The following is a 27,260-nucleotide window of genomic DNA, read 5'->3' as shown; positions in this document are numbered from 1 at the left end:
CTGTTCAGTCCCTAGCACCTAGACATAACTTGCTACACACAGCTGCAGTACTGAAGACTTGTGTTTTGATATTACGTTGTTGCATGTTTTAACACTTGAAGAAAGCTGTTCCTTGGAGAAGAGCCCCGCTGTTCCTATGATGTAAACCTTGCATTCAGGCTTTAAGGTATGGGGTCTCCTGTCAAAGCTCTGAGATCTTCCTTCATATATAGTAATCTTCAAGGCCAAGGGGAGGGTGGTTAGGCCCAATGCTAATTGTGCTGAGTTTATGCATTTTGCTGCTGGTAGTGGCTCATGTACTGTATTGTAGAGCACAATACTTAAAATAAACATTTTGAACTATTTTCAGTGACCCTGCTAATTCTTATTGTGGACATATATGAGTGACTAAGCGAACGAGTACGACTTGCTCCTGCGATTCCTGAGAGAGTTGGGAGTGTTGTGTTCTGGGTTGTCTAATCATTTGTAGCTTTTTGATATTTGGAGAAGAACGGACGAGACACTATAGCTAGTCGGTATTGGGCACTAATGTAGTAGGTTGGTACACCCCTATACACTGAGGTCTTGTTTTCCTGTGCATAGTTCTGTGTATGTGCAGAATCCCTGCAACATCCTATCTAATATTGAGCCTCCCTCTCTTTTTTGTTGGCTTTGTTCCACTTTGGAAGTGATAAAGCAGGGCCACATGTAAGCATTCTCTGCATGCCGACATAACTTCCTTTCTTTCCACTCCTTTGGACCCAGATTAGATGCACTTTTGTCAGTCTTTTGATGACACCCAAAACAGATACCGATCACAAACCTGCTTGAAGTGCATCTTTCGTACTCTAGTCAGTCGTGCAAGGATTGCCCCCTCTGCACCCTGAAGGGGATAAAGGCGTCCCGTAAGTTTTGCTTCAAGTCGAAGGTGTAGAATAGTGACTGTTCCCACTCTCAAGTCCACTTTTGCAAGAAGGCATCTTTGCTGTCTAAGACAAAGTACAACAAAGTTCATGTAAAATCATAAAGCAAAGAAGGAATCCACACCATCCTGCCATTTTCTATTAAAAAAACACATCCTTCTTTACTTTATCAATTATGGTGCACACACCTGCGGGGCTCAAATTCCACTCGACCACTCGCATAGTCGAGCTAAATTTAACACGGTCGAGCTGTTTTTAGGTCCTACTCGCCCTTTCTGGTGAGTAGGAAAAGAAACCATCTTTTGTCCTCTGTCTGTGAAAACGGAACAAATGTGACAAGATGAGATTTCAAGGCATTTTTATTGCTCACAAAGTTAATGAGCAATAAAGATGCCTTTAAATCTCATCTTGTCACATTTGCTCCGCTTTCAGAGACGGAGGTCAAGTAGGTTGCATTTAGGTCGAGGACATTTTTTAAGGTACTAGTCCTGCAGGACTAGTACCATTTTTTGGATTTTTCGAGCCCTGACCTGGAGAGAATCTGTAACTGACTTTGACTGAGGTTGAACTTGGATTTCACTATAGCGCCCTTGCTCTCCATACTACCTCCTTGGGTGTCCATGCACACATCCACTAAGCACCACCGACAGCTAGGTCAGATGGAAATGGCATTTTCTTACCTGAGCCTACTTCATGGATCACGCATATTCAGGAAGGTACTGCTTTAGTCTCTAGTCTAAAGGTGAGCAATCTGTAGTTGGAAGTTTCCATCAGAAGAGCAAGTTTAAACTTTGGTAACTCTCTTTTCGGTGGATATTCTGACTGCTCTCCTTTCTATCAAATGATCCCTTTTTGCTTTCTGAATATGTTTCACATTAGGGAACTGTTTGCTTTATGCTCTGCATCTGAGGGCATGGAAAGAGTCGAGCAGGAAACCGACACCAGCGCATACAGGCTCCAGTCTCAGACTTTCTACCCCACGTCGTGTGGTGGGAGTCTCGCCGAGCTTTGCTCAATTTTTCCTTCAACACAGCTACATTCAAGAAGATTATCTTCAAGGCAGATATATAATTTATATATTATCTCACTAAATCATCTGTCAGAACATCCCAAAAAAGGTTTATTCAGGCCATGCGACACCTGTGGGAAAAAGAGGGCACTCTCAAGATCCTATTAAAGAGTGCATTTATTGTCTCTTCCCTGAGCTACCATTCACAGACTGCAATATTTGTCACTCTTTCTCCCAGAAAACTCTGAAGGACAGAGAAGGAAGATTGCAGTTGTGGTTACAAAACCTAAAATCCAAGGAAAGCCCTCACTCTATGGACAACTGACATATCCCATAAAAGGGATACATCCCATGATAAGGATCCTTCAGAACCACCAAGACTGCTCTAAAAACAAATCTCACCATGAGGCATCAAAACACCATACAAAATGACTTCATTTGCCATCAAAAAATAAAAAAGCTTCCAAAATGGTTCCTCCTGATTCCACAACTCCAGTTATAAAATAAATTTCTCAAGAAATTCTCAAAATCATACTTCGGTGACCATGATTCCTGATGCAAAATTCCATTATTTGTCGAGTTTAACATCGTGGACAACATCTTCGAATTATTAATGACTTCCATGACCTTGATGTCGACGTTTACCACTTCAGCGTTGAAAATGATTGTTTCCTCGTCTCGATCGGAGTAGATGATCATTACTACCTATAAGCTGTTGACGACTGCACTGTCATTAAAAAAGGGGCATGAGAAGGTTCCTTTCTCTTCAACCCTGATGATGAAACCATCATCAAAACCCCCATCAAATACGACATCATCGTTTTAAGACCGCAGTCTCGTTGAAATCTAAACCATCGACTTTTACACCCTTGTCGACAGCAACACTGTAAGAAAATTTATGACTGTGAAAACGCCAAAGAAAACCTTCTTGACAATCGTTGACAAAGACCCCTTCATTAATGGCAGTGTTGACACCAATAAATGCACCATTACCACCATTGATCCCCAGCTCAATAATGTCATTCTCGGATGTGTCGCCCAAGAACTTGATTCTCCCTGCTCACACGTCACCAAGCAAAGTTGCGCTATTCCCACGTGCACATTCACTTGATGAGGAATAATCAGATGATGGCCCCTTCGGGGGTGGTTCATTGCCCCTCTGAATTGCGCATAAAGTGCCAAGAGTATGATGAATATTAGCAATATTAAGGCGCTGAATATTATGAGGGCAAATATCCTCTACATCTCAGGAGCACCAGTCTGCCTATAGCCAATAGGGCCACCAAGAGCAGTCCATTTAGATACCACTAGTTACTAACCAATCTCCAGCACATGCTTCAAGATTACTTTAAAAGGTTCCCCAAAACATTAGAATCCGATCCTACACCTTGACCACAGGCACCTAGCAGTCTCTGCAAATATAAATGCAGATTCCTCAACCACTTACATTGCACCTTCTGGTGAATCCTTTACTGTCCCTGGCGCATACATTTGTGGACCCTCCAGCGGATGACCCAGCTACATCGGATGAGGATTCAGAGATTGTAGAAATAAGAGACCCTGCTTCAACTCCTACTTAGTGGAATGAGTACTCCATACCAACGCCATTTCCTCGTGTTCTGCCACAGGTAGAATAACCATCAGATGACGTTGGTCGTTTCCTCAACGTTATGGAGAGGGCAGCTTCCTCTGACCACCAGGCAGACTGATTCCTTTCTATATATTTTTAAAGAGCCCATAAAAATATCCATAAGAGTGCTTTCTATTGTGGACTTCATTTGGCAGGAAGGAATCAGACCAATGAAAAATCCAGCATTGGTGTCAGCAATAATGCCTAGACTAGATAAAAAATACAATGCATCTCATGACTTGCCAGTATGTCTAGTGGGCGACCCCAAACCAAATTCAGTCATCTCTTATTGGCAAATGCTTTTCTAGGATGGCAACCATTACAGTTTGAGCAGCCAATTTTCTGTCGATATTAGGGAGGTTTGGCAGACAGCTGTGGTCTGATGTGGCTTAATATAAAGACCTCCTACCAGAAGATGTTAAGGCGGATGCGTAGATTTTTCAAGAGGGAGAATGAGCCTTAGCGGCGATAATTGCTTGTGCCATAGATATCTCCTCAACCGGGGTTCAGCCAATTAGCTGGAGCAGCGGTGCTTTGAAGGCAAGGCTGGCCTAAAGCGATATAATTCAGACCAGAAGTCCAAAGTAAAATATTGGATACGATGGGAAAGCATTGTTTGGTGAACACACTGATTATCCTCTCCAGTCTATCAAGGGTGACACTGATACAGCCAAGTCCCTATAAACATTGCAGATTAAGTCAGTCCTTTCGAGGAGCTAGAGGCAGAAGCTTCTACTCTAATCGAGAATGATTTCAATCATATAGGCAAAACTATCAGTCTTTCCAGGGTCAATATTGCCCACTGTATGTCCAACAATATCGGCAACTACCTTCAGCAGTATACAAGCAGCCGGCAAGAGGGATATAGTCCACCAGAGGGCGAAATACTGCGAGGAAGCAGTGACTTCACACCGGTGCTGATTATCCCCCACTCACTGAAACAACATATTTGCTGTATATCACACTACCTCAAGCAATGGTCCCTCATTACAACAGCTGAATGTCCTCGGGCTATGTCATCCAGGACCCATAAACTCTGATTCATCCGCAGACCCCCAAATGTTCCTACAAAAGAAACACCACCTCCCCATCTAAAACAACTGTTGGTTAGAGATATCTATCATGCTAGCAAAGGGTGCAATAGAAGAGGTCCTGAAGGCTCGAAAGGGAATCTGTTTCTACTCCTGTTTCTTCCTAATAGGGGAAAAAGTCAGGAGACTGGCGCCCTATCTTAGATCGTCTGAGGCTCTACAAGTACTTGGAAAAAAAAGTCCTTTTGCATGGTCACCCATACAAGATTTCTTGCATCTTCTCAATCATGGAGATCACATGACTGCTCTCGACCTCCAGGATGCATATTTTCAAGTTCAGATTCAACCCAAACATCAAAAGTGTTTAAGATTCAAGGTAGCCGACACCTGCTTCCAGTTCAAGGTTCTCCTCTTTGGATTGAAATCAGCCCCACTTATATTCACCAAATGTTTGCGCCCGCTGGCAGTTCACCTAAGGCAGGAAGGAGTGCAGGTATTCATATATGGACGATTGGTTAATAAAAGCTTCAACGTCTCATCAAGCCGCAGTGGATACCAAACTCTGCCTCTCACTATTCAGAAAACTGGGTCTCACAGTGTACTGGTAGAAATAATCACTTATTCTAACAACAAGATTGACTTTCCTAGGTGCAGTCCTAGACACCAACCAAGACTAAGCATTTGTCTCATAGGAACGGAAGTCAAAGATTCAACAACTAGCCTAACAACTCGGAAAAAGGAAGTCTGTTTCAGTTTGACTGTACAAATCGCTCTTGGTAATTCTATCCTCTTTCATTCCATTGATTCCGAACTGCAGACTGCACATGCGCCCTTTGCTAGAAGAGCTGGACAAACAATGGGTACTTGTTCAAGGGTCATTTAATGACATCATTCGAATCCCCTCGACCACGATAACATCCATGCAGTGGTAGATTCAGAGTGGGAACTTTGCAAAGGGACTTTAATTCCTCTCCCAGGTGACAGATTGTCATAACTGATATATTCCTAGATCACTCATCTCTAAGATCTCGGTCAGTGGACAGTGAAACATCTACGAAAAGAGGAGATATATAAATCTGCTGGAAGTCAAAGCCATAGCACTTGCTCTGTTGTCATACCTACTCGAATTGCAGGCTGTTCCGTATTGATCCGCACAGACAATAGCACCACATCAACAAACTGGGAGGAACAGGATAATCAGCTCTATCGCAACAGGCACAAGCAATATGGAACTTGGCCCTGCAGAAGCAGATCACACAGAGCATAACATGTGCCCGGAGCAACCAACGTGTTAGCAGACTCTTTAAGCAGCATGACTCCCAGTTGTCCCGAGTGAGAACTAGATCTACCGTTTCTACAAACCATCTTCCCTCGCTAGGGCAAACTAAATCTGGACCAGTTTGCGATGAAGGACAACAGAAAATGCCAGTATCACTAAGAGGGGTCAAGGTGGAATGAGTTTTTGATCAGATGATCAAAAATCATTGCATGCGCTTTCCCCCGATCCCATTAATCCTGAGAATTCTTAGGCAAATTAGAAGAGAAATATGCCAGATCATTCACATTGATCCAAGGCAGTTCACAGAGCTCCTCTTTCTTCCGGAACAGCCACACTTTCAATTGGTGCCCATTCCAACACTACTCACGAACACCTCCCAGGTACTCCATCCCAATCCAGTTACATCTGTTAGCCTGCCTTCTCAGTTCTATGAATTTGAGAATGTGAATATCCCCACAGACTGCTGGGAGATTATGGTGAAGGCCAGAGCAGACACCACCAACAAAACGTATAAGCTCAAATGGAAACAATTCTATATCTGGTGCCAAGAAAGGGGTTTGCATCCGATTTCATCATCCCCAAAACAGATCCTACTGTATCTTCTACATTTGGCAAAATCTGGTCTTGCACACTTGTCTATTAAGGTGCTCTGGCGGCGACATCCCTGTTCTGGAGATCAGATAAATCGGCTTTCTTTGGTCTACAAGAATCATCACACTGCTCTTCTAGGGACTTTTTAGAGTCTTTGCCACAGTGAGAGAACCTCCCCCAGCGAGGCATCTCATTATAGTATTGTCAACTAATGAAAGCTCCATTTTTATGGGGGCATGACTAGCCAGCCATCATGGCGGACGCACACTGCTAGAGCTCTGGCATCTGACCCCTATTTCTCTTGCAAGAGGTGTATCCAGCGATCTTCCCGAGTAGGGGACGGTGCGGAGACACGGCGGGGAGCCTGCGAGAACCGGTGGCTCCCGCTTGGTAGACTCAGTGGACAGGGCCGGCGCTAGGCATGGGCAGCGTGGGAGGCTGCACAGGGCCTCGCACTCAGCCCACCAGCATGGGGCCACGCACCGGTGATGTGTCCTGTTGGTTCCCTGGCGATCTATTACAAAGAAAGGTGTCGCCTGCAATTAAGGTCCATTTGAGGGGCCCCCTCCCCGGGCCTCTCATGGATGGTGTCCAGAGGCATATTGGAGGGAGAAGGAGAAGCTCCCTCAATTGCAAGGAGACCATTCACAGACACTGTGGGGGGCCCATTGTCCAGCATTTTGGCGCCCCCACAGTTTTAACTTTTAGACCACAATCAATTCTCACACCTATCTGACTGAAGGTGTGAGAAATGCTTGTGGAGCAAAAGTTAAAACTGTGGGGGCGCCAAAATGCTGGACAATGGGCCCCCCACAGTATCTGTGAATGGTCTCTTTGTAAGGGGCCACTTATCTAAATTAGAGGGGGCCTTGCAGGTTCCCTTTGAGCCCAGGGCCTCGCACATCCTAGAACCGGCCCTGGCAGTGGAAGGAACCGAGGGACGCCTGCGGGGAAGGAACCGAGGGACGCCTGCGGCGAAGCGTCCCGGGCGCTGTGGGCACGAAAAGGACTTAAGGGCTCAACAGCCTGTGGTGGCGTTGGCGCTGGTTGCTGGCCGGGCGGAGTGGCCGGTGAGCGGCGGGGCCTGTTGTCTTTGGCTGCTTGCAGCTAATGTCGGAAGTGCGCGGCCCGATGTAAGAGGCGGGAGCCGGGACACCAGCGGTGCAGCCCCGATCTGCGGCAAATGCAGGCTGCTGAGTCCGGGACGCAGTGGAAGCCCCCGCCCTGAGTTGAGGAGCGGAAGCGGGGGCCGGCGCTGGGGGAAAGAATCGGCTGTGAGGCTCCCCCCCCGCCCCCCCAGCGAAAAGCTTCTTCCCTCTGAGCCTCAATGAGGAGGCCCTACGGACTGGGCCCTGGGACACCCTAACGCCGAGGCTTGCTCGGAGCTGCGGGGCCAGCCTTCCCGGCACACCGGCTGACGTCCCAGGTGAGGGGCGAAACCCCCGGGGCGGAAGATGGGACTGGGACGACGCGGCGCCGGCGAGGAGGCCCGCCCTGAGGCATGAGTGGCCTGCTGCTGGGACTGTGAGCTGCGGCGGCTGCTCGCGGCCCGAGGTGTGGGCTGTGGCCTGGGGCTACGGAGGCACGCTTGAGGACCCAGAGGGTAGCTGCTGATCCTGTGGCCCGAGACTCCTGTACCGGTGGGCCCGGGGAGTGCCCGGACCTAGCCTCTGAACTGACCTGCTGTGCGAACTGGAGGCGTCACATTGCGCCTAAAGAGGCAACTGAGGGGACAGCCTGCTAGAGCCAGATTTTGTAACTTTGCCCACCGGTGAGAACTATGAGACTGCAGCCTGGTGCGTAGGGTCCTGGGCGCCATTTTAGTGACTGCGCCATTTTGAAATCCACTGCGGCTAGAGTGCTATCCACCCGGTGCGATACACGTTGCATACAGAGGGGGCACAGGGCAGCCGAAGAGGTCCTGGGAATACTGAGCTCCCCTTGTTGCAGTGCTGCAGCGCCCACCGGCCTGGGGCTCTGGTGGGTCAACGAGATAACACAAGTGAAGTGGCACCTAGTGACGGCAGAGAAAGCGTAACACCCTGTGGCTGTGCGGGGAAAGGACTGCTGCCTGCGCCGTCCCCGGAGTTGATGCCCAGCGATTTGTGGCACGGATCCTGACGGCGGCGGTGCCCGCCTCATGGAGGAAGCTCCTCCCCTTGTTGGCGCGGCCACCCAGACTGGTACGGTGACCCCCCCCCCCCTTCCCTGCTGATGAGGAGAGGCCCGGTCGCGGAAGGCCTGCGGCTGACTACTCACGTCTGCCTGCACGAACACCCACGGATGCCTATGGCGCAACAACTGGTGATGGGCCGGCTGCGGGACAAATCGCAGAATAGACAGCAGAAGGTTGTTGGTCTTGGCATTCCCCCGGGGCATCAGAGTGGCGCCATGGAACCTCAGGCGGCGGCTCATGCGGCCAAAATGGACTCTGTGCTGGCAGCGGTGGAGGGGATTGGCACCACTCTGGAACAAACTAAAGTGTCGCTAGAAGCCCGGATTGATAGTCACGTCAGACTTCACTCTCCTCCATGCCGATCATCGTAAGCTGACGGAGTCGTTTGCCGTGCAGAATCGGACACTCCAGGAAACCCACCCCGTGGTGCAATACCACACTATAGCGCTCGAAGACATGATTGACCACATGGAGGACGCGGAAGGGCACTCCCGGCGCAACAATGTCCGGGTAGTAGGCCTTCCGGAAAATGAGGAAGGGAAAAACCCAGAGCAGTACATCCAGAATTGGTTGCGTGAGCTCCTGCCTCGGAGGGGGGTGCTTTCACCACACTTTGCGGTGGAAACGGCGCACAGAGTGCCAGTGCAGAAGCCCCGGCCGGGGGCTCGGCCCAGCCCGTTCCTCTTCAAACTCCTTAATTACCGAGACCGCAATATGGTGCTACGCGAAACCAGGAACCTGGGGGACCTCACGGTGGGAAATAGCCGGGTGATGTTCTTCCTGGACTATACGGCGGCAGTTCAGAGACGGAGGATCACTTACATGGCGGTGAAGCGACAATGTGGAGCTGGAGTTGCCTTACTCCTTGTTGATCCCCTCTCGCCTTCGTTTGGGATCGAAGGACGGTGCCTGATTCTTTGATGCCCCATCAGATGTTTGGGACTGGCAGGAGGAGACTGAGCAATGGAAAGGAACGCGACCCACAGACCCGAAGGAAGGTGCCTGGCAGGAGAGGAGATCAAGAAGGCGCAGACTGAGTGGGGCTCGCAGGGCCACGGGCCTTGGTCCAGTTGCGCCTTGCCCAGAGAAGATAAGAATGGAGCGGCAGGAAGCTATGGAGGCAGTGGCGACACTTGGTGCAGCAAGCAATGTCCCTGGAAACCCAGGCACGCAGTGACCCAGGAACAAGCGGTTCGTCATCCCCGTCCACCGTGTTCTCCGAAGACTTGAACATGCCAGAAGTGACACCCCAAACCTCTGACCAGATCATGTGATTAAGTAGTGCCATGGGCAATTCCTGGGCACTCTGTGTGTCTTTAAACTGCGCACGCTGCTGAGTTGTCATACGCTGAGCGCGTCATCCATTGCCTGATGTAATGTTTGAGTATTTTTGGGGGTTGCCTTGCTGGCATGCGGACAGGACGCGCTGCGCAGACGCTGCACCTGGGGGGCCCCGTGGCTGTGATCCACGCCTAACCTACATTACTCACCAACCTGTGTTATAGTATGCACCTCTTGCGAGTACGGGAAGCTTTAGATAGGGGCAAAACATAGATTAGTTTCTGACATCACACGCACCCCACTACGCTGGCCTAACACTTCATCACTGGTGGTTCACCTTGAGTTTTGGACGTATGCCCTGTTGGGAATTCGCCCCACTATTTGCACTGTTTGCAGTTCTTTTTTCAATGCGGCGCACACACACACCATTCCCGGTCGGTACCTCTTGTCCCCCCCCCCCCTGCACCCTCCCCTACACCCCCACACCCTGAGGTGGATTCCCTGCCCCATGCAGATGCGACACACCCGGACACATGACTCACACTAACATAGTGACTTGGAACTTTCGTGGTATGCATATGCCGTCAAAGCGCTACTCCATCTTTTCCTATCTGCAGCAACACATGGTTGGGATTGCCTTCCTGCAAGAGACCCACATGACCCAGACAGAGCATGATAAACTCCGTAGACGCTGGAGGGGGCAGATATATGGTACAGTCTTCTCTGCACATGCTCGGGGCACCCTGATATGGGTAAGGGCGGGCGTCCCCTTCATTTGCAAGGAAGCAAAGGTGGACCGGGAGGGCAGGTATTCCCTGGTGCGGGGCCAGCTGAATGGTCAGGAGGTCAGCTTAGTATCACTTTACGACCCGAAAACAAACCAACCATCCTACTTAGCACAGTTGACCCAGGTCCTCCACCCATACGCTGGTCTACCCTGGCTGCTTGGCGGAGACTTCAATGTGGTGCTGGATGTACAATTGGACAGGTCCTTCCCTCCTCTCCGAGCTGCTGCGGTAGCATCCAACGCGAAGGCGTTCCAGAGCTGGCTGTCCCACTGGGAGCTACATGACATACGGCGCGTACAGCACTCATTAGACAAGGTCTATTCCTACTTCTCGACAGTCCACGATCTGCATGTTCGGTTGGACAGGATGGTGGGCACCCAGTCCCTGCTCCCACTTATTGTAAAATCAGAGTATCTGGGGAGAACATATTCCAATCATAATCCCCTGTGATTTCAGATTAGTTGGGGAGGCAGACCGTCCCCCTCTCCCCACGTGGAGATTGCAGCCTGTCGCACTGGAGGATGCGGAATTTCGTTCCTCATTAGGTACGGCCATTCTCGCTTACTTCGAAGCCAATGAGGGGACCGCGAGCAACGCCATGGTTGATGGGATGCACACAAAGTAGCTGTCAGGGGGCATTACATGGGGGCCACGTGGAATATACGCACATCGTTCTCCACCTCTCTGGCGTGCCTGGAGGCTGAGCTCCTACAATACGAGCGGGAGGGGGAAGGCGTGGGTAGGCATTCGCGTATGCTAGGAGACCTCCGCACCAGGCACATGGCGCTCCTGGAGAGGGTACGGTGCCACAACTATGCAGCACACACAGCCAGAATGCACGCCAGGGCAGACCGAGCGGGCCGACTATTGGCTTGGCTGATACAGCGGGAGGGGCATGGTGTCCCGATAGGAGCCCTATGCACATCAAGATGGTGTACAAGTGCGCCCCTAGCACTGGAAGAGGTCGGAGAGGCAATTCGGTATATGACATCAGGGAAGACCCCGGGGCCGGATGGCCTGCCTGCCGGACGAATACTATAAAACGCACAGGGAAATCCAGACACCATTACTCCACAAGGTATACGCTACGGCAATAGAAGAGCGTGCATTCCCCCCACCTCCCCTCCATGCGGGAGGCGTTTTTGGTTTCCCTGCCTAAGCCTGATAGAAACCCCAGTCCTGGGCTCATATCGCCCGCTGGCAATGCTCAACGTGGACTATAAGGTCTTCGCTAAAATACTGGCAGAACGATTGGCGCCGGTGGTCCCTCATTTAATTCATACTGACCAAAACGGGTTTGTACCGGCGAGATCCACGTCCTTGAATCTCAGGAGATACTTCAGAGTGGCAGCTGAGGCATCGAGAGAATGGCCTAGGGCAGGGTGTCTGATATTCGACCTAGAGAAGGCGTTCAATTTCCTAGAGTGGGGGTACACATCGGCTGTCCTGATGCGCTATAAGCTTGACCTCGAATTTTTGCAAATGGTTGACCTTCTATACAAGGACCCCGTAGTTCGAGTGCGCCTGGGTCCTTACATCAGAGGCAGTGGCGGTGGGCCGTGGCACCCAACAGGGTTGTCCCCTGTCCCCGCTGCTGTTTGCGCTGGCTATCTAACCACCTTGAGGGCACACGAGTCCAATGGAAAGCGGACACCTTCCGGTATCTGGGGATCCAGATATACCATAGCCCGACCGACCTATTTGACGGGAATCTCGGGAGGGCGGTTGCAGCATTCAGGTCTCAGATGCGCTTCTGGGCCATGCTCCCGCTGACCACCTTGTGGCTCTTGCCAAAATGGTCATGCTTCCCCGACTCCTGGACTACTTCGTCAACCTACCTCTGTTCATCCCCGCTTCCTTTTTTTCCATGCTCAACAAGCTACTGCAGGATTTTATCTGGGGCACCTCCTGGCATAGGTTGGCATTAGCGAAAATCTTCCTCTGAATAACGGGGGACTGGCTGCTCCCTGTTTTGAGCACTACTACCTAGCTGCACAGCTCCAATGGATTGCCCGCTGGTTGGCGGATAGAGGTAGGGAAGACGCGGCTAAGACTATGCCGCCATACTCCAGAGCACATATAATCGGGCTTTGCCACCCGCTGGTGACAGTGGAGCGCCCTACCCCGCTTCTGCTGGCGTGGCATATAAGTGCTACCGAAGAGCCTTGCGTCTCACACGTGGCACGATTCCCTACGCGCCGGCTATTCCGCTGGAGGGCTCTCCTGGCGGGGAGGGGGTGCTCACATCCCGCATGCTTGCGGAGTGGCGGGAGACTGACATCCAGACGCTTGGCGATCTCTATAGAGATAGGACACTTGCGGTGTACGAGACGCTGGTGACGGTGGAGGGGCTCCCCCTGGGGGGTTCTTAATGCATCGTTCGCTGATTGCAAAACTTTCCGCCAAATGAGGAGACATGGCGACAGTCTGAACAACATTTAACTATGCAGTACCTCCATGTCATGGGGAGGGGCAAACACTCGGTTCCCTGGTTTGCAGCATCGCTACGGGCGCATGCAGCGACTAACTTGGGGCCCCTTAGAGGCAAGTGGGAGCTGGATCTAGGAAGGCCACTAACCTACAAAGAGTGGGAAAGGGTCCTTAAAAGCCCGGTGCGCATCCCCAGAAACATACGATTCCGCCAGATTCAGTTCTTCATTGTCCACAAGGCTTACCTTACGCCTGAGTTGATCAACAGGTACTTCCGTCGCACTGATGCGTTCTGCCCCAGATGCAATGAGATGGGGGTGGGATTCCTGCACACACTGTGGAGTTGTCCTGGGTTGGGCACCTACTGGAGGTCATTAGCGAGGTACTAAGAAGATGCACAAACCGCACTACACCCTTTGATTGGCCCGAGTATATTTTGCACCATTTCAGGAGACCCCCCAAAGACCAGGTGTCCTCCCGCTACCTAGGGCTGGTGGTTGCGAAGCACCTCCTCACGAGGAGGTGGAAGGCGCGTGACCCGCCATGTGGGCGGGCGTGTACTTCCTCCCTCCAGGCGTGGGCCGGGCGGAGGTTGACCGCCATATGTAGGGAAGAGACGTTGGGGCTCCGGATGGAGCCCATAGCGGAGCGATGGGAACACATGCTCTCTACACTGTAGCAGCTTGCTGGGGAGGGAGGCACAGGTGACATGGAGGGAACTGGGGACGTGCATGGGGATGGGGGCATACCACAGGTTGTTCTCCTGCCGAGGTAAAATCGCTATGTACAGTTTTTCGTTTGCTCCTACGAGGCAGGAGTGCAGACACGCAAGCATAGCCGAGGCCCGTGGGCGTGCGACTGCTCTGGAGATGGGGGCGGGGGAGTTGAGGGCCCGGGAGGAGGGGGATGAAAGGAGGGTTAGAGTATGAATGTGGTTTTGCTGCTACAGTTAGTTTTCTCTTTTTTGTTTCATGAAATGCATCATCTGTTTGTAAGCCCAAGCTGGAGGGTTTTCCCTGAATCACGTGGTTGGGCAAGGGTTCAGCGTGCTGGTTATTGTGCACAGTCCCAGTGTATGCATTTAGACAAAAGCGTCATGGCTCAACCAACTTTAGGCGAATATTCCATGTCTTACTTGCTGCACGCCTTGAACATTGAACGCATAGCATAATATTTCCTTGAGCTTGTATGACTAATATGCCTATACCATCGTGCCCTCATTGATAAGGCCTCTACTGTGATATGTAATGTAATCTTTTGAAAATGCTAATAAAACAGATTTGACAAAAACAAAACTAATGAAAGCTCCATTTGAACCAATTCACAAAACCGATTTAAGACATCTCTCATGGAAGACCGCATTACTTCTGGCACGAACATCGGCTTGAAGGATTGGTGAGGTTCAAACGTTTACCTCAAAAGAACCACTCATTCAATTCACATGGGACAATGTCTTACTGAGAACCAACCCCGAGTTCTTACGAAAGATCCCTTCAGATTTCCCAATCCACCAACTATGGCAGAGAGATCTCTGAACACCCTGGACATTAAAAGATGTATAAAATACTATTTACACATAAAACGCGTTCAGAAAGCGGATCAGTTATTTGTGCCCTACTGAAATTTAGGGAAAGCAATTTCAGTGTCAAATTTTTGCAACTGCCAATCAATTCTGCCATGTAAAAGCAGGAAAACGTTTAACCCACCAAGTTAAGGCCCATTCTACAAGAGCTGTTTCTGCAATTTTGTTTGCTGGTGTGTCAATGCAGTACATATCCTGGGCAGCAACATACCTTCACCCGGCATCACTGCCTGGATGCTGCTGACAAATGGGATGTGGCCATGGGACAAGCAGTATTACGCCATCTATTTCAAAAAGTTGATCCACTTCTAATTAATTCCTTTCCACCATCTGCATTAACACAGTAATGTTGGTGTTTGCAAATGCTAACTATTCTGATTCAAGCATGTAAATCTATGTAAGATCCAATACTGGAGATGAAAATAAGTTACTTACCTTTAACTGTATTTCTCCAGTACTGGTATGTTTCATAGATTCACATGCGACCCCCTCTACCCCATAGATCCTCCCCTCATCTCCCTTCACTTGTACCTCACACTTGTGCTGGACAATCTGAGAGACTGGAGCCCCTGTGGTGAAGGTTCTAAAGGGTGCTGCTGCCTGACTGGCTAGACTGTGGGTCTTTTTTAGCTTTTAAAGTGAATGGCTTGAACATTAACCTATGTTGTTTTCTTCACTATGGCTTTTGATGGCACTTCCGGACTCCCACTTTGAGGAATGATTCAAGAATGTGAATCTATGAAAGATGCTAATACTGGAGAACTACAGTTAAAGGTAAGTAACTTATTTTCTTCTCCAGTATTAGATCTTACGTAGATTCAGCTGTGTCTTATATTGGATAACTTATCATAATTCTCACACCAACAAATTCATATTTTTCATTTTTTACCAATGCTGTAGCTTGTATTAGATACCTTCTCAACGTGTGTTTCGGTGTGAAACTCCTTCAGGAATTCCACATCCATATCATTAAGACCCCTATATGTTGAATTTGACCTGCAAGAATAAGCAAAAACCTTCCCGAGCTGTACAGTCTGATATAATCAGATACTCAGTATTTTAATTCTTATGAAATGGGGACCAGCACCTACTGCATGCTTCCACACCCTAGGAGTGAACACCAGCACCATAGACTAAACCATCACCAGTGAAACTGAGTAATAAAAATGTACATATTAAGAACCCGTAAACAATGACTGCACCCAGTGCTGTAATGACATGCTACCCGCCCTTACTGCTTCTGGCGGCCTGGCCTATCTTAGTAAGTAACCATTCAAAAGGATCAATGTGATGAATGAGAAGGGCTACTGAAACGTCTTGGAATTGGCTCTATAATGTCCTCTTTGTCTTTCGATTGACAGGTGATGTAAGGTAGTGATGAGTCTAGACCTTTGTACTTTTTTTTCATGCCATTTTTTTGTGGTTAGTATTCCCTGATACCATTTGTGTTGTAGTGCAAGGATGACTGTCACTTATGTGTGAGGTTTGCTCTTTCCCCATCTGTTTCAGATGTCTGGTTCTGGCAAGTGGTACAGTAATGTTTAAACATCTTTTGGTTATTGAGGTTACTCTTGCTAGGGCCGGTAATTTGCATTGGCCTTTATCATATTGTTTTCACAGGTGACCTCATCAATGACCCCTTCCAAGTAGTCTGTGTACATACGGAATCAATGCTTCTGTGATAAACTGTATCAGTCGTTTGCAAACGAGTACTGATGTCTTTGAGTGTTCGGCAAAAGCTGTGAGCTGCATAATTTGCTCCACACTAGTCAAACTGTAGGGGTCACCTGAAGCTGAGGTTAAGGGGAGTTGTGACCATTGCTTGGTAACTCTTAGGCAAGGGTCAGGAGCTGGTAAGTCATGGAGATGGCAGGCTAGTGTTGGCTACCTCTTCTCAAATCATGGTAGCCAGTATTTAAACTGGTGAAGGATATTGCATTATATTTCCAGTTTAGGAATCCGGATTTTTCGAGTACAGGCCATGACAACATTTTAGGTGAAGAAAACATGCAGGAAAGCAGAAATGATAGGATTATAGAGGTTTGAGTAGTAAGACTAGCTACCTCCTCTTAAGGAGGAGCTGTTTCTCTTTGAGAAATATATTTGAAATGCACATGAAGTATTATTCTATCGGCACCTAATTGCTATGGAAGTACCAGCATCAACGTGTTTTTCCAGCAGCACCTCCAGCACCTCTTCGTGTTCTGCTCCCCTTCTGGGATCTACTCCTACACTTCCTGCTTGAACACATCCTGCAATCATTATTGTGCTGCTTTTACTTAGAATAAGGCTATCAAGAGTGGGTTCACCTCCGCCTCATGACAATCCTGAAAGGTGGCAGTTGTCATAACCTCAAGATGGCAAGAATGACCCCAGTGGTGGAGGTGAAAATGTTGATGGCTGGGAATAGTTACACAAGCAGGAGCCTGCTCTCCCTCCTCTGTTTTAAGTGACTTTGAAGCACTTATGAAAGGGTAGCAAATACTTTTGTTCAGAAGGTTTGCTTCGAACATGGAAGTGCCAGTAGTGGGGGAGGGTGGAAAGCACTAGGGGATTAGAGTCCTCGCGTACTTGTTTGCAGATGGGAGCCTAGATAAGTCCACCTAATTTCAAGCACGGATGGCATCAGACAGACTAGCAGCCAGATCATTTCTTCAGGCAATGGTTGTAAGTCAATCTCTTGTCTGACTAAGGAGTGAGTGGATGGCTGAAGTTGGTGTAAGGGATGTTTTGTCTGCTCTCTGAAAGAGAGGAGCCAAGCGCTTGCAGAGGCCTAGAAGAATCCTGGCTTCGAAGAAGTCTTCTGACCTTAGGCCTCCTCCAGTCCTTGCAGTTAAAAATGGAACATGACCATGGCTGTTCGCTGTGATAGACCAAGTAATGCTTAGACCTGAATGACATATGTTTCATTCAGGCAATGATGTGATCGGTTAATTAGAAGAGCTTTTGCTTACAAAAATCTGTTTCACTCACCTTTGGATCCCTGATCTATCAAAGTTATTGAAGTACCCGTTATAGAGATTCCCTCCTTTTACCATTGTGTGCAAATTATCTCTTTCTACTGGATAGGTTCTGAGTTTCTGGGAAGAAATGTTAGTTATCCTGATGCATAAGAAGACTACATTACACCCTGGTGTAAAATGCAAGGGGCAGGTTAATTCTGCGGTTTGTGCTGACCCACACATGTTGTCAACGCAAGAGTTAGCCCTCCAGTTTCTACCACTCGTATATTGTACAGCTCCTTTTGCTGCATATTTGCATAGCAAAAGGATTTGCGTTGACAGTCTTCTTCAAGATCTATCGGCGACCATCTTTCATCTCAAATAACCATGGCTGTGTTTTTACCTCCATGATTTCACATCAGCAAAATCACTTCAGCTGACGGAGGGCCATGGTTTCCTGAGGATGGAACACCAATATCTGTTATATCTATTGCAGCTTGATGAAGTCTTTCCAGAGTATGATTCAATTTTTCTTTGTATACAGCTTCTGACTGCTGAGTCTGTTGAAACAAAAAACTGCCTTTTCTGTCACCTTAATCAAAATTCTCATGTAAACTAAAAATGAATAAATTACTCATACCATCATGCTTTTCAACCTCCCCAGAACATGTCTTTATATTGCCCAATGTCTTTCGAAGGAGAAAGATATTTGAAAACTGCCGAAATGCAGTGCTGACTATATATGGGGATCTCTTGGAGTCTGACCACGTGCCAGAAAACAGTGAAAGGTAGACAAGTTGGTTGCAAATTATATTTTTGCAGCGTGAATCTTTCTGGATTCACTATGCTGTGCATTATTCCGCGGTCTTGTGGTTGGGTCCGGATTCGTAGTCTTTTCTTTGTTTTTTTTTTTTTTTTTTCTTTGCCCAGGTGGGCGTCGGCGTCACACCCCCTTTGGGTGTATTTCCGGTGACGTCGGCATGCTTCCTGCGGAAGCTCCCACTCTTGGGCGCCATCTTCAGATTCTTTTTTTCCGCGGTCGGGTCTGGATCGTTCCCGTTTGGGCTCCAGACATTTTTGGAGAAAGAAGAAAGAAAATACAGAAAAGACGAGGAGAAGTCATCTGAAGACTCCAGGGGACTTCACCGACGAAAGACAAGCAAAGATAAGGCGTTTTCCATCCAGATCTTCGAACGTCGACGAACACGCGACCAGAGAGGCCCTGGACGCTCGAGGATGGACAACACGCCGTTCAAGTTCTGCCGGAACTGCCACCACAAGTACGCGCAGAAAGACCAGCACCCGGTATGCAACCTTTGCCTACCGGTGGACCACGAAAGCGGAGACTGCAACGCCTGTTCCGCCTTCACCCCGAAGACCCTTCGTGTGAGAGAGAGGCAGAGGGTAGCACACGCCACCCTGCAGGGGAAGGCCCCGACCCCGTCGCTCTACGAGCTGGGGATGTCCTCCGAGGAAGAAGACAACGCTGCCGCCGAAGACGACTGCTACACGGTCGTAGAGACCGATTACACGAAGACTTCTGACAAGGTAGGAGACTCTTCGGCCCCCAAGAACCCGAGAGACTCTGAGTCTCGAAAAATCGAGGGCAAGACCCCGAAAGCGCCGACGCCAAAAAAGGCGGCGTCCGCGACTACTCCCAGGCCCAGCGGATCCTCAGAGAAGGAGTCCCCGGCGCCGAGAGCTGCTGATCAGCAGAAGACGTCGAAAATCGTCCCCGAAAAGGATCGATCGACGAGGGAGAAAGACCCGAAACTGTCGACGACGACCAGAGACCCGATATCCGGTTCGACGTCGAAAACTTCGACTCCGAGAGGCACGGCGACGAGCCATCCGTCGAAGAGACCGGCGGAACCATCCGACGCGGAACACGCGGCCGAGATGGAAAAGAAAAGAAGGCGCCTCGAGGCAGAAATGGAGAACTTCATGCAGCGGAAAAAAGATTTCGACGCAAGGATGAAGGCCTTCACGATCCCTCAGAAGACCAAGCCACCAGTGCTGGAGGCGGTCGAGGAGGAAGAAGAGGAGGTCGCCGAAGTCACAGAGCAAGACCGGGACGTCGAGGTGTTCGACGACCAGGAGGAGTACGAGAATCCCCACGAGAGCTACAGCTATGGGGAGGAAGATGAGGGCAGGACAGACACAGAGTCGGCGCCCTATGACCTTCAGGATGTGGATTACATCGATGTCGAGACCGACAGCCCGGAGGAGGTGGTCGACACCTACCCCTCGAGGCCCTCGCCGCCGGACGACATCGGGGCCTACAACGCGGTGATACAATCTGCCGCAGCAGCTTTCAAGCTCAAGCTCGACGAAGAGAAGCAGAAAGCAGACTTTCTTCTGGAAACATTGCTCCCAACACAAACGAGGAGCCAGTTCCTCCCGATGCTCGAGAGCGTCTTGGCTCAGGGGAAGGAAGCTTTCAGGGAGCCCGCAACATGCAAGGCAGTGACTCCCAGAACTGAGAAGAAGTACAAGCATGCCGCAAAGGACCCGGCCTACATTCAGGGCACGGTCTCCGCAGACTCCATTATCACGGCCACAGCAAGGAGGAGGGCTAACGTACCCACTACCTCGGGCCCGCCACCGGATAAAGAGAGCAAAAGGATGGATCTGGTGGGCAGAAGGATCGAACGGAATGCCGCGACCCACTGGCGCATGGCTAATTCCAACGCCCTGGTGAACAGACACATGTACCAAATCATGGAGGGACTGGGACAGTTGGTGAAGGACTTGCCCCAGGATGCCAAGCAGAAAGCCGAAAAGCTAATTGAAGAGGGGAAGAATGCTGCAAATTCTTGCCTTAAGACGGCTCTGGATGGGGCAGACACGGCCAGCAGGCTCATGATGATGGGCGTCACGGAAAGGAGACACGCCTGGCTCAGGATATCCGGTTTCAAACCGGAGGTGCAACACAGCATCCTGAACACCCCGTTCAACGGCAGTACGCTTTTCGGACAAACAGTTGATGAGCAACTCAGCCAACTTAAGAAGGATAACGAAACAGCAAGATCCATGGGAGCATTGCAGTTCAGAGGGAACAAGAGGGGCACCCCGTCACGGAGGCCCGGCGGAAGAGGCGGAAACCAGCCAGGTACTTCACACCAGGCTTTCCAGCAAACGCACCAGGCAGACTCGCAGGGTCAGCAGGGCCATCAGAAACAGCCCTGGCAGTACCAACAAAGAGGCCAGTCCTTTCGAGGGAGAAATGGACGAGGACAAAATAGAAGAGGGGGCCAGCAGCCCACCTCCAAGTGACTTCGAAAAAACCCGTGTGCCCACCCACAAAAAAGATCCCAGGGGGCAGCACGTACAGATGGGTCAAGACAAACTAGACACCCACGACCACAGGACACCAGTGGGAGGGAGATTAAGATTCCACCTCCAGGAGTGGAGAGGAATCACATCAGACAAATGGATCCTCAACATTATCCAATTCGGATACTGCATAGAGTTGGAGGCGAGGCCAACAAGCAGAAAACCAAGAAGAAAGCCGCTAGCAAGCAAGCAGCTGCAGTGCATTCAGGAAGAAGCAAAAGAACTCCTGCGGAAGCAGGCCATAGAAAGGGTACCCTTCAAAGAAAGAAACACAGGAGTATACTCAACATACTTCCTGGTACCAAAAGTAGACGAGACAATGAGGCCCATTCTCGATTTACGGTTCGTGAACCGATTCATAAGAACGCAAAAATTCAAAATGACCTCCCTGCAAGAGGTGCTCCCACAGTTGCAGACCGGGGACTTCATGGTCACTATAGACCTCAAAGACGCATACCTGCACATCCCAATGAACAGGAAGCACAAGCACATGCTCAGGTTCACCGTCGGAGAAAGCCACTACCAGTTCACGACACTGGCCTTCGGTCTAAAATCGGCACCAAGAGTTTTCACAAAGTGCCTCGCAGCAGTCGCGGCGCACCTAAGAAGGCAGGGGATACATGTATACCCTTACCTGGACGACTGGCTGGTGAAAGCAAACTCATACCAGAAATGCAAGCTGCACGCACATACAGTGACCAGCACGCTCATAAACCTGGGGTTCTCCATCCATTGGAAGAAATCGTCAATGGAGCCGGAACAAGTGAAGATCTTCCTGGGAGCACAGATCAACACCTTACAGGGCAAGGTGTTCCCCAGCGAGAAGAGGGCGAGGGCGCTGGTGAAGGAAACTCGCCTCTACCGGAAGGGACAAGCTCGGACAGTGAGGACGGCGAGCAAGATCATGGGGATGATGGCATCATGCATCCACCTGGTACCGAATGTACGACTCCACATGAGACCCATTCAAGAATGGCTACAGGAGCAATGGTCACAAGCTACAGGCAGTTGGGAGGATCTAGTGGTTGTAACGCACGCAGTGCAGAAGGAGATGACATGGTGGACCATGGAGAACATAGCAAGGGGAAAGCCTCTAACGCCCCCAACGCCAACAGTGACCATCACCACAGACGCATCCCTGAAGGGATGGGGCGCTCACATGGAGGAGCTCAAGGTGAGGGGACTGTGGACACCGACGGATGCCACAAAGCACATCAATTACTTAGAATTGAAGACAATCTTCCTTGCACTGAAGGCTTTTCAAACAAGACTGTACAAGCACAAGGTATTGATACAAACAGACAACACCACTGCGATGTTCTACATCAACAAGCAGGGGGGCACACAGTCCGCACCGCTTTCAACGCTGGCGCAGGAGATATGGAGATGGGCCATCCCTCTCAAGATAGACCTGCTAGCCATACACCTACCAGGGAAGGACAACATACAAGCCGACTGGCTCAGCAGGCAGACATCGGCATCCCACGAGTGGGAGCTCAATGCTCAGGAGACAAGATACCTGTTCGACAGGTGGGGGACACCATCGGTGGACCTGTTTGCCACACGCCAGAATGCAAAATGCCAAAACTTCGCATCCAGGCAGCCCGAGGAGGGGACACTGGGGAATGCCCTATGGATAGATTGGTCAAGGACATTTGCCTACGCCTTTCCCCCGATACCACTGATGCACAGAGTACTGAGCAAATGCAGAGCGAGCAACATGACACTGATACTGGTCGCACCGCAGTGGGCGAGGCAGACCTGGTACTCGCAGATCATGGAGATGACACAGTGTGCACCCCACAGATTCAGCAGGAGGAAAGATCTACTGTCCATGCAGAACGGAGAGGTACTGCATCCAGAGCCAGAGAGCATGAGCCTAGTAGCGTGGCTCCTGAGGACATAGAGTTCGCACATTTGAGACTACCAGAAAGCACCCTGAGGGTACTTCGGGAGGCACGAAGGCCCAGCACTCGAAAGTGCTACGTTGCGAAATGGAAAAGATTCACAATATGGTGCAGACAGGAAAGACTCCACAATAAGATGAAGAGGGACTCCACAGTGCTAAGGTACCTGACGCACTTACTGGAGAAGAACCTTAGCTCATCCTCGTTAAGAGTTCACCTGGCAGCGATAGTAGCCTACACAAGGGGAGAAACGTGCAGGAGCTTCTTCACATCACAGGTGGTGAAGAGATTCCTAGAAGGAGCGAAAAGGATCGCACCACCCAAGCGGGTGCCGCCACCTGCATGGAACTTGAACACAGTCCTAACGGAACTCATGAAAGAGCCCTTTGAACCACTTCACAAGGCCTCCCTAAAGATGCTAACTATGAAAACAGCCTTCCTGGTTGCGATAACGTCCTTACGCAGAGTAAGCGAGCTTCAAGCGCTGACGCTACAAGAACCATACATACAAATACACAACGATAGAGTTGTGATGAGGACTGACCCACACTTCATGCCGAAGGTGGTATCCATTTTTCACATGAACCAGTCGATACAGATACCGAGTTTTTTCCAAAAACCCACAACCAGCGCAGAGAGAGCTCTGCACACCCTGGACGCCAGAAGGGCAGTCATGCACTACATTGAAAGGACAAAGGGGCACAGGAAAACGAAACAGTTTTTTGTGTCCTTCGCAAACAGCTTCATGGGCAAAGCAGTAACCAAAAGGACCATTGCACGATGGATCGCACAAACAATCCAACTCTGCCACAAACGGGCAGGACAGGAACTGGCTGAGGGGACGCGTGCCCACTCCACCAGGAAGAAGGGCGCTACAATAGCCTTCCTGGCTAACACACCCATAGAGGACATATGCCTGGCGGCAACATGGGCTTCGGTGCACACGTTCACGAAGCACTACTGTGTGGACATACAAATGAACAAGGAAGCTCAAGTGGGACAGAAGGTGCTACGGCACATATTCAACACCCAACGCTCATCTTCCACCCAGCCGCCACAGAGATGAGAAACCGCTACAAAATCTATGCACAGCATAGTGAATCCAGAAAGATTCACGCTGCAAAACGAATAGTTTTCTTACCTGTCGGTGTAGTTTTGCAGCTTGAAGATCTTTCTGGATTCACTAGCGAACCCACCCACCTCCGCCAGAAAGATGAGGCTGGAGAGAGAAGAGGTGGTTAACTAAAGAATAGACTTTGAAAGTACAAAGCGGTAAATACAAACTAAGATGAACATTGCCATTACTTCGGAAACGAAAGAAACACGGAAAAAAAGAACCCGAAGATGGCGCCCAAGAGTGGGAGCTTCCGCAGGAAGCATGCCGACGTCACCGGAAATACACCCAAAGGGGGTGTGACGCCGACGCCCACCTGGGCAAAGAAAAAAAAAAAAAAAAAACAAAGAAAAGACTACGAATCCGGACCCAACCACAAGACCGCGGAATAATGCACAGCATAGTGAATCCAGAAAGATCTTCAAGCTGCAAAACTACACCGACAGGTAAGAAAACTATTCGTTCCATTCCCATGACCTCTACCAAGGTAACATGTCTCACAGAAGGCCGAGAGAAGGGGTGGAAATATTTTTATGGTGAATATCCTTTTAGGACCTCTGTCTGCTAGTAACTCCAGTGGATAAAGTGGCGCACAAACGTTGGAGGAAAGAAGTAAAAACAGGTAAAGTAAAACTGGTGCCTCCTTATTAACTCCATTACTGACTTTCAGATCTAATTATTCCTGTGTTTGAGGTGACGTATGTATGCTATTAAAGTTACTATTTTGATGCATTATAAAACCTTTTTTGTTGTTTTAGGCCTCCCGGCACAGTTAGTTGTCCAATTTGCATGGATGTCCACACTGAGGTAAGAATACAACCTTCAGTTTTGTGTTCATTTTTTTCTTTCAAATTTTTAGATGAATTTTGAGAAGTTGTTTTCTTCATTTTTTAACGCATTGTGCGTTTACTTTTGGTTATATATTTTGAAGTTTGTGAATGCACCTTGTGTTTCTCTAACCGGCCATTGTTAGCATTTTGCTTTTTTCAACCCTTTGTGTCTGGCGCTTGTACACACTGTTCAGGTTTTCAAAATGTTGCGAATGCATTTTTGACATTAAACTCCTTTACTTTGCAGCGCATCCAGACCAATATTTGTTCTGTATTTGAACATACATTGAGACTTTTCATAGAACATTAGAGGATGTAATTAGTTTTAGATGAGATTATACTCTGGTGGCAACAGTCTTTGGTGTAGGTCACTAACCTGTTACATGATCTTTGGTCTTCCTCTGTACTCTCCTTTTTAGGTCGAGGACCGTCTCACTGCGTAGCAGTGGGCGGAGCCGAAGAGATAATGTGTTTTAGAGGGTGCTTGGAACCCGCCCCTCTTCTCCATTGGCTGGCTCCCTAAACAGAGGCCAGCCATTGGAGGAGAGGGGCGTCACTCGGTTGAAGCCCCGTCTTTTTCGGATTCGGGGGCGTGTTTTTTGCCGCCTTTCTACCTGTGACGTCATCCGTCACTCAGGGAAAAAACACGCTCCCGAATCGGAAAACTTTCGGAGGTTTGCGGCAGCCATTTCTGGCGACCGCGTCTGGCCCTTGCATCCCCGCCGCCTGCCAGAAGACTGCAGTGTGCTCTGTCTGACGGTTTTATTTTTTTAATTCACCGGTAGCCTACCCCGGATTTCCGCCGCAAGTTGTTCCCCCCCGCCCCCCCCCTTTCTGGGGCGCCGCGCTGCCTGCGACGACCCGGAAGTGATTCTGTACAAAACCGGACGCGGACGGGAGCCCACCCCGCGCTCAGGTGAGGGAAGGAGAAGAGAAGAAGCCCGCAGCCGGCGCCTCCCACGGGGCTCCCAGGAGTGAGGGAGAGCCCCGTGCTGCCCCGCAGTCTCACCGGTGAGTGCCTTCTGCCCCCTGATTATGCCGCTTTTCGTGGCTCGTCCATCGCGGGCGGGCCGCAGCTATCAGTGCAAGGAGGCTCCTCATCCGCCCTGCTCCGGTGCATTAAGAGCAGGCAAATGCATCCTGTCTGCAGTAGACCTCTTCGCCAGTGGTCAGGCAGACCCCACCGTCTGCGTCAACCTGCCCAGGGATGCTCAATCAGGCAGGGGGTTGGTACTCACGGTCTGCCGCTCCACATAGTTCATTCATGCACGGCCGGAAGGCAGAATAAATCCCAGACAAAGCCGTGCTTCGCCACATGTTCGGTGCTCCAGAGCCAATAACTCACCTGTATGATCTAGTCTGCAGTGTTCATGTGCAGTTCACAGGTCCCCAGCAGTGTGGAACATGTCTGCTGTTGCCTGCTCCTCTCCACAGGTATAACGGGCAGAGGCGCTGCCCCAACATTGTTTATTTCAGGCCGGTGTGCACAGGCTGTCTCTGTTGCTGCACCACCCCAGCATCATTTGTTGCAGGCCGGTGTGCACAGGGCTGTCTCCGGTCCTCAGTGAGTGGGCAGCGATCCTGACCAGCACAGGCTCAGAGGGAGGAGATGGTAGGCTGCGCTGGTCAGGGTCACTGTAGAGCACGTCGGTACAGCACTCCCTCCTCCGTTCACGGGCGCCCCATCCCCCCCACCTCCCGCGGCCCAGCAGCACTGGTCAGCATCTCCCCAGCCAGGCACCGCACCGCAGGGCGTTTCTCATGGCAGCCCAGATGTCTCAGTGCTCCGCAGTCTGCATCGGACAGCCCAGCGGGCCTCGGGTACTCATGCAACGTTCGTCTCCAGTGGCGTCGCTGGGTTTCTCGTTTCTGGGCATCACACAGGATGCTTTCTGTAATATCTGCATCCCTTGCAGTATGTGCGGACGACAAGGCAGAAACTGGCTTCGGATGGCCCCCATGGTCGCCGATATGTGCTGGATAAGTAAGTTCTGTCGCTGAGCTCAACTACTTTGCGGCCGCTATGTTAGGCGTTTAGCCACGCCCCAAATAAGCTGGCATTCATAACTGTAAATGGGGAAAAATGTACACCACAAGTTCAGTAGTTCAATATTAGTTGGCATGAAGCAACCCACAGGCTTGCATTTTAATGTCAGTGAAATACAGCCTCACAATCATCGTTTTAATATTTTTTTTTAATCAGACATTGCATGGATTTCCTTACATATAAAACAAGACTTCATCCAACCATTAATGCTCATAGGTTCTTGTCGATCGACAAATCTGCAGATAGTTCTGCAGACATGTTGAATCTGATTCTGATTCCAGTGCATGCAGAGAATATTGTGCAGATCAAACATCATGAGATAATCCATGAACAGTCTTATGCTAAAAACGATTTTTTTAAAAGGACCACATGGGGCAAATCACTT

At 49.9% G+C, this 27,260-nt stretch overlaps 1 protein-coding gene across 10 annotated transcripts in view; it reads left to right on the top strand.

Moving 5' to 3' along the window:
* RNF4 (ring finger protein 4) overlaps positions 1 to 27,260 on the top strand; it is a 405,745-nt gene that overhangs the window by 319,315 nt on the left and 59,170 nt on the right. For all 10 annotated transcript variants that reach the window (XM_078678584.1, XM_078678589.1, XM_078678580.1 and 7 more), the window contains one exon: positions 24,757 to 24,805. In XM_078678584.1, coding sequence (XP_078534710.1) covers positions 24,757 to 24,805 — 49 coding nt within the window. The remainder of the gene's footprint in view (positions 1 to 24,756; positions 24,806 to 27,260) is intronic.

This window comes from Lissotriton helveticus, chromosome 2_2 (assembly GCF_964261635.1).
Source record: "Lissotriton helveticus chromosome 2_2, aLisHel1.1, whole genome shotgun sequence".
NCBI lineage: Eukaryota > Metazoa > Chordata > Amphibia > Caudata > Salamandridae > Lissotriton > Lissotriton helveticus.
The sequence above is the reverse complement of the archived record's forward strand: the minus strand, read 5'-3'. Positions and strand labels throughout refer to the sequence as shown.